Raw genomic sequence first — 8,449 nt, 5'->3', positions numbered from 1 at the left:
ATTCATAACTGATATACATTGTTTTATCCTTCACTCCACTCGATCACCCTTTTAATAATTCTTAAATGTTTAACATCAATAATTCTGAAATGTTTCACATCATATTTATTCAAGCTCCTTTATAATTTACATATTAGAGGGTAGGCTATGCTTCACAACCTCTTCCTCTGATCATTAAAAATAGAAGCTCATATTTTAATGATTTCATGTAACAACAAACAAATAAAATACCATTCTGTTTATTATCAATTAACAAAAACTCGTACAAGCAAATAACTAAAATCCACATTTGTTCTGAAAATATTCTGCCGCGATTGAAAGGAAAAATTACACAAAAGTTCAATTCTGAATTTCATTTAGAAACCCCCCTGGAGCTCTATTTGCAGGAATAAATGCTGTAGGTGGTTTGGTTACAGCAACCAAAATATCAGCATATCCCACCACACCAACTATAACATCGTCGCTCTCATCTTCGGTCACCCACACATGAGTTGCCCTATGAGATAGCATTTGAGCCATGACTGCAGCCAATGTGCTAGTAATTTTACATGTCAGGGGCGCACTTCGACCCCTATACATGCTCCTGGAACCAAAACTAGAGCTTCCAGAATTACTGAAGAACCCAATACTCCTGCTACTGAATATCCTCGGTTTTCTTGAACTGCGACCGTTAACTAAATTATTATCTCCAGTTGGTGAGTTTATACTCAACTCAGGCAGTGACCTTGAGGTAACATTATCTTCAACTCCCATAACAAACTGTCCGGCTGAGAGATTGGCTAAAGCCCATGCTGCATTTAAGTGATCACATTTCCATAACTTGAATGCAGAGATTTCACCAATGATCTTACACTGACCATCTGGCGTGCTTTCTATTATGGCAACTGCAATGGGGTCTTGAGGGAGCTTTGTAGTTGCTTCAATCGCTGGAGTGGAGGAGTCGATATGGCTGTAGCTTGAATTAATTACTCCAAGAGAAGCAATGGAAGTGAGAGGAAGTGGTGCTAGAGCTCCAAGACAACCGATGATAAAACGGAGTACATCTTCCCTAGAAAGACAGCAGAACTTCTCACGGATAATGTTAGTGGAAGATGAGGCGTCCAAATTCATGTTTGAAGGTAGATTATTGTTGCCGCTGCTAGGAGTTTCACCATTCCGATGCCACTTACCATGGTAGACCATTGAGAATCGCTTGCTCATGCCCTTCCATACTACACTCTTTGGAACAAGCAGACGCTTCACACCGTTCTTCATCATGTCCAGTGCATCTATCAACCTTCGAGAAGATATCAATCAGACATTAAAGGGTGTATTTGGCCAATTAGAAAACTGGTTCAAAACTCAAATTAAAACTAGTTATGATAAAAGTGAAAAAAGTGCAAAGGTGAACTAATTGAGTGAGAACTACTGAACTGGAGTTACAAATTATATTATAAATGATTACAAAACACAAATTTCAAAACCATCCATTATACTTCGATACCTGCATAAGATAAAAAAAGGCACAAGTCGAGACACCTGATTCAGTGTTTAAAATTTTCAATGAGAAAAATATGTATGCGTATAACAAATACATTAATACATCATCCAGACTTTAGGCCTTCATATGTTTATGCTCATATATAATATAAGGTCCTGGATTGTGTTGAGGAAGACATTGAATCTGTAACCGCAATTGTGACCTTCGGAAGTCTACGCAACTGCATCACGAACGATTACAGCCGCATATTCCCACAATTTTCCAAATTTATGGTAAACAGTGATGTAATTAAAACACTGATAAATATAAACAAAAAAAGTAAAAGGAGTCACATGCTGAGTTCAAAGATTCTTGTACTACTACACAAGCATCCTAATTTCCTAGTCAAACTCTTTATGAACCAAATGATAATATTGATTAGTAATAATAAATATAAAATAGGTGCTAACCTTGTTCCAGGGTCAACAAGCCCAAGCAGAGAATTATTAGGGACAACAACCTCAGAAACAGGTGTCTTCAAGGCCTTGTCCTGATCCTCAAGACACTCATTCTTAGCCAAGAAAGCAACTAAGTCAAATGAATTAAGAATACCAACAAACCTTTGTTGTCTCAAATCACTATTCTCAATAACACCAACTTGAGTTTTCTTCTTCCAAATTGGTATGCTTCCTTCTGGGGATTCACCTATTGCTTGAATAGCAGATTCAACCGTTTCACTATCATGAAACTCCACCAGCTCCGGTTTCCCCACCGTCAGATCGCCGATCACATGGTACAAAAACAACGATGCCATCAAAAAAACAAAAGGGTGTTCAGATTCACAATCAAAATTGGATTTTTCAGACACCCAGATAAAAGAAAAATATAAAAAAAAACAAATCAAAAGGAAAAAAAGTGAAATTTGTTGTTGGTGTTTGAAGAGTAGAAACTATAAGAGGGTATGGAGAAAGATAAGAAGAAGATCAAGGGCAGTGATGAGAGGTCTGTGAAGAATCAGATTGAGAAGAAGGAGAGAAGAGAAAGAGATTGAGTTTGCCATAGCCATGGAAGAAGAACGAAAAGGTTAAGGCCCATCAAATACTTAAGACTCGGTCACTAATAATATCTCAAATTTGGCGAAGATAAACACAAAACACAGATAAGTACTGCAAAATGCAAACAACAAAATCCAAACACAAAACGACGGAGACTTTTCGATCAAAATCTCATAGTACTCAAGTCTTTTGTGTTATAGGGTCACAATTCTAAAAAATTATAGAACTTATACAGAACTCAATTGTTTTTACTTGTTAAATTATTTAATTATAATGTTTTAATTATGTTTATTTTTATTATTCATTATTATTATTTATTAAAATATATTATTCACTCAATTATTTTTACTTGTTAAATTATTTAATTAGAATTTTTTATTATTATTATAAAGTTAAATGATACTTTGTAAATGGGTAAATCTAAACTCTCATTAAACGAGAATATAATAAAAAAATGTATTCATTATAGTATTCTATACCTATACTATAGGATTATGAAATGCTCATGTAGTAAGAGTGGGGATTCAAGATTCATCAACTTAATATTTAACTTTCGTAGAGTTTTGGTCCTCATCTAGGGAAGTAACTCGGGTTTAGATGTATACGTAGGCAAAGTCGTGTGTGTTCATTCCGTATTTGCACTATTCATTACTAGAAGGTTGCAAAAGGTTACTAGACAAAATATTTACTTGTGACAAAAACTAGAATGAGTGAGTGAATGAAAAAAAAATGTCAGAAAAGTCTTACTTGTGATTTTTTAGTTTGTGAAAATTTTACTTATAAAAAGTTAAACATGGAGAAGTTGTGATGAAGACAAACAAAATATTAGTTTGTGGCAAAAAGTAAAATGAGTGAATTAAATGAAGAGAAAAATGTTAGAAAAGTCTAACATGTGAGTCATTTAGTTTGTGAATAATTTACCAATGAAAAATTAAACATGAAAAAGTTGTGAGATAGATAAACAAAATGTTAACTTATGATAAAGTAAAATGAGTAACTAAATAGAGAAAAAATGTTATAAAAATCTTACCTATGAGAACCATGCCAAGGTTGAAGAATGTTTGAGTATGACATTCAAGAGAATAAATATTATATCAAATTAATATCAACTTTAAAAGCAAGGAAGGTTATATCTTAAGAAGTTACCACAAAATTAAAAATATTTAGTAGCATATGTTCCACTATAAAATTTACTAAAATGACTGATAAGTGTCAAAATGTATCTATTTATCCATCAATTTTCATGGTACTTATCTTGGTTATCGTGATTATTCATGACTCAAAACACAACTTAATACTTCTTTTTCAAATAAAATATATATTATTACCTTTTTTCTATATCCATGTGAATTTTAGGAATAAAATACCTAAACATCATTATGAAAAAAGAACAAGCAAAACTCAAGCAAGCAAGCAACAAGATCCACAAAAGACCAAAACTGCTCAAATGTTAACTTGTGACAGAGTAAAATGAGTAACTAAATAGAGAGAAAATGTTATAAAAATCTTACCTATGAGAACCATGTGAAGGTTAAAGATTGTTTGAGTATGACATTCAAGAGAATAAATACTATATCAAATTAATATCAACTTTAAAAGCAATGAAGGTTATATCTTAAGAAGTTACCACAAAATTAAAAATATTTAGTAGCATATGTTCCACTATAAAATATACTAAAATGACTAATAAGTGCCAAAATGTTTCTATTTGTCCATCAATTTTCACGGCACTTATCTTGGTTATCTTGATTATTCATGGCTCAATATACAACTTAATACTTCTTTTTCAAATAAAATATATATTATCACCTTTTCTCTATATCCATGTGAATTTCAGGAATAAAACACCTAAACATCATTATGAAGAAAGAACAAGCAAAACTCAAGCAAACAAGCAACAAGATCCACAAAAGACCAAAACTGCTCAAAAACCCGATAGACGTGTCCATATAGGCGCTGGATGATTTTGCATGAGCTAGAATTGCTTCAGCTTAAAGAAAGAGCAAACTCAACCATGAAGTAATCAACTAGGCAGTGCCAAGAGGGGACTCGGTGTGCCTTAGGGACCAAGTCAAGGGGCTAGGCATGATGTCATACATGATGTAAGATGGTTAGGTTGAAGCAAGACGTGGCACCATGCATAGCATGTAGGCTGGGCAGCAACGTAGCATAGCCCATGGTAGGTTGAGCCCTAACTAGACCAAAACATGGTGGCTCAGCTGGCCAATAGTTGTCTAAGCAGCTGGCCAGGTGGAAAGAGTAGGCCAAATTGGCCTGATTTGTAGGTGTCCGACGCCTTTAGAAAGGGGCTCAATGGGTCAAAAAACTCTATAAATAGAACCCTTTTCCTCACCATTCAAAGCATCATTGTATATTGTTCTTGATCACTCTCTTCTTTGATTTCTTAGCTTAGGTAATTTTACATTTCCTTTAGAAAATTCATGAGGATAGTTTGATTTCTTTGATTTCTTGTTGTTTACTTTAATTCTAATTTAGTTATATAAGTGATGTGTTTTCATTCCATTATTTCATTACATCTACTTTTAATGCTTATTTTAGATTGATCACCTAATATATGTTTTTCAAAGATGCAAATGTCTTTTGTTGGATGAAATAACAAATATTCTTATGCTATAATGATAGACTTGAATATTTACTATTTTCAAGCATTCATTATAAGCAACTTGTTATCAAGATTATTAATATCTGGAAATCTGGAATAAGTGGTGACAGCCTTATTTCTTTTAGATGACAATTGATAATTAAAAATGTATTAAACAAAGTTTGAAAATCATCTGACCTGATCTGAGAGGAAAGGTGAGTTAAGAAATAATGTATGGTGAACTAAAAGCACGCCAAATAATTTGTATATACTAAAACCATTTTTACAAGAAGCTCTACATTCATATTTAAAATCAATCACAAATCCCTCTTGAATGTATACATACTTTATCATTTAGGTTCCATCTAATTAGTTCACTTAACAAAAATCATAAAAAGTTGTTTACCATTATTTTTGATATATATGATTACATTCTACTAGCCAATTTTCTGTAGTTCAACATAACTCTATATTACACTATAATTAAATCTTAAAAGTTGATTAAAACAGTCTTAGAAAATTATCCCATAACAATCCTAAAAATAGTAAAAGGGACTTAATCCATGTTCATAATCTTTCATATCAACAAGGTATTACTCTACTGATATAATAAGATCATGCTATATCTTCAAAATGGTCAAAAAAAAATTAATTGTTTAATTGATGGAAATAATATTAGTTAGAAGAGGGAATTGCTAACCCAAAAGATTTAGAGCAAAAAAAAAAGCAACAAATTGATAAAAAGTTTGTTTTAATGGAGGGTCCTTACTCTGTGTTTATTACAATCTTCAAATTCTTGCCCCAAGTTTCTCTTTTGACAAAAGCTGCAGCTGAAAACTATTCTTTCCATTCCTCAAAATAGTACCTTTACTCTTATATCAAAATGGGACCCACTTGGGTTCTTCTTCTTCTTCTCCTATGTCTGATTCTTCTATCTTCAAACCCTTCTCACTCAGTTGATATTCACCCACAAGAAAAAACATCACTTTTGAGCTTCAAATCATGGCTGCATGACCCAAACCAGAGTTTGTCCAACTGGGTAAGCTCTAACTCTAACTGCACCACATGGACAGGAACCACATGTGACAACATTACTGGCAAAGTGGTCTCAATCAACCTAACCAATATGAACTTATCTGGCCAAATTAACCCAACTTTCTGTCACCTTTCATCACTTAACAAGGTTGTTTTCTCACATAATAACTTCACATCTCCTATTCCTGTCTGTTTTGGAAAGTTGCTTAGTCTCAGAACCATTGATCTAAGCCATAACAGGTTTCATGGCAGAATACCAAACTCTTTCATTACCCTTAAGTACCTTACTGAGCTTCTTTTGAATGGGAACTCAGATTTAGGAGGTTTATTACCTAGCTGGATAGGTAACTTCTCTGCAAATCTTGAAAGGATTCATCTTGGTTTTAGTTCATTTAGTGGTGCCATTCCTGAGAGCTTGCTTTATTTGAAGTCACTAAAGTATTTGAACCTTGAAGGCAATTTATTGTCTGGTAATCTTGTTGATTTTTACCAGCCTTTGGTTTTACTTAACCTTGCTTCGAATCGGTTTTCGGGTACTTTGCCTTGTTTTGCAGCTTCAGCTGAGTCTCTTAATGTGTTGAATTTATCTAACAATTCTATTGTGGGGGGAATCCCTGCTTGTATTGCATCCTTTCAAGCTTTGACTCATTTGAACCTATCAGGGAACTACTTGAGATATAGGATATCTCCAAGGCTTGTGTTTTCGGAGAAACTACTTGTCTTGGACTTGAGTAATAATGATTTGTATGGTCCTATTCCTAGTATAATTGCACAGACAACAGAGAAATTTGGGCTTGTTTTTCTTGACTTTTCTCACAATCAATTCTCTGGTGAAATTCCATTGAAAATCACAGAATTGAAAAGCTTGCAGGCTTTGTTCCTTTCTCATAATCTTTTGTCTGGAGAGATTCCTGCTAGAATTGGAAACTTGACTTACCTCCAAGTCATTGATCTCTCTCACAATTCATTGTCTGGTACCATTCCATTGAACATTGTTGGCTGCTTTCAGCTGCTTGCTCTAATACTCAATAACAACAATCTTTCTGGGGTCATTCAACCGGAGTTCGATGCGTTGGATAGCTTGAAGATACTGGATATAAGCAATAACAGGTTTTCCGGCGATATCCCACTCACTTTGGCAGGATGTAAATCTCTGGAGATTGTAGATTTTAGTTCTAATTATCTTTCTGGCTCCTTGAATGATGCTATGACCAAATGGACAAATCTCAGGTATCTTTCTCTAGCTCAGAATAAGTTCACTGGAACCTTACCTAGTTGGTTGTTCACATTTGAAGCAATTGAAATGCTGGATTTCTCATATAACAAATTTTCTGGCTTCATACCTGATATTAATTTTAAGGGTAGTTTGTTATTTAACGCGAGGGATGTTACTGTTAAGGAGCCATTGGTTGCTGCAAGTAAGGTTCAATTAAGAATTTCAGTGGTTGTTTCTGATAGCAACCAATCCAGTTTCACTTATGATCTTTCCTCAATGGTCGGAATCGATCTATCAAACAACTTACTACATGGGGAGATTCCGAGGGGCTTATTCGGCCTAGCCGGCCTAGAATATCTGAATTTGTCATGCAACTTTCTTGATGGACTGCTTCCAGGTCTGCAGAAAATGCAGGGCTTGAGAGCCTTAGATTTGTCACATAATTCCTTGTCAGGACATCTCCCGGGAAACATTTCAAGCCTTCAAGATCTGACCCTATTGAATTTATCTTACAACTGTTTTTCCGGATATGTTCCTCAGAAGCAAGGGTATGGGAGATTTCCGGGTGCATTCGCTGGGAATCCAGATTTATGCTTGGAATTTTCCAGTGGAAGATGTGATGGTGGAAAAGTTCCATCTGCACAAGGAAGTTCTTTTGAGGAAGATGGGATGGATGGACCAATATCTGTGGGGATTTTCTTTATCAGTGCCTTTATTAGTTTTGATTTTGGTGTTATTGTTCTCTTTTGTTCTGCTCATGCTAGGAATTATATTCTGCAGACAAAAGGTTGATTTGATGATTGTGACAATCATAAACTTTCACATGTAAATTTCATTTTTGTAATTTGGTAGCTCTCTTCCCTTTTCAACTGAACTAACTCATTATGTGACTGAGAATACCATCTAGTCTTCTACTCTATAAATGTACACTTCTCATTATTAAACAATGTGTTGGTCTAGTGGTATAAGGTTTCACTAGATCTCCAGATAGGCCAAAAAATCAAATGTTCGATTCCTTTGGGCGATACTTGTTCGAACGGACAACCACGTACCCAAAAGAGATTAACTCCTTACCCATAGGT

At 34.4% G+C, this 8,449-nt stretch overlaps 2 protein-coding genes across 2 annotated transcripts; one reads left to right on the top strand and one right to left on the bottom strand.

Annotated features, from left to right (window-relative positions):
• LOC109360744 (CBS domain-containing protein CBSX6-like) lies at positions 214–2,707 on the bottom strand. The gene is made up of 2 exons (XM_019605829.1): positions 1,930–2,707; positions 214–1,276 (listed from the first exon to the last, which is right to left on the bottom strand). Exons 1-2 carry the CDS (start codon positions 2,271–2,273, stop codon positions 340–342), a joined length of 1,281 nt encoding a protein of 426 aa, XP_019461374.1. The 5' UTR covers positions 2,274–2,707; the 3' UTR covers positions 214–339.
• Positions 5,877–8,342, top strand: LOC109361196 (leucine-rich repeat receptor-like protein CLAVATA2). The gene has a single exon (XM_019606567.1). The coding sequence runs from the start codon at positions 6,000–6,002 to the stop codon at positions 8,157–8,159; it is 2,160 nt and encodes a 719-aa protein (XP_019462112.1). The 5' UTR covers positions 5,877–5,999; the 3' UTR covers positions 8,160–8,342.

This window comes from Lupinus angustifolius, chromosome LG11 (genome assembly GCF_001865875.1).
Source record: "Lupinus angustifolius cultivar Tanjil chromosome LG11, LupAngTanjil_v1.0, whole genome shotgun sequence".
NCBI lineage: Eukaryota > Viridiplantae > Streptophyta > Magnoliopsida > Fabales > Fabaceae > Lupinus > Lupinus angustifolius.
This window is presented reverse-complemented; position numbering and strand designations above follow the sequence as displayed.

Bases quoted from the DNA above. Each gene is read 5' to 3' on its own strand.
- LOC109361196 (XM_019606567.1), top strand. From the start codon at position 6,000: ATGGGACCCACTTGGGTTCTTCTTCTTCTTCTCCTATGTCTGATTCTT.
- LOC109360744 (XM_019605829.1), bottom strand. From the start codon at position 2,273: ATGGCATCGTTGTTTTTGTACCATGTGATCGGCGATCTGACGGTGGGG. The intron at 1,277-1,929 runs GTTAGCACCTAT...ATCTTCTCGAAG, and splicing joins CTTGTTGACCCTGGAACAAG to GTTGATAGATGCACTGGACA.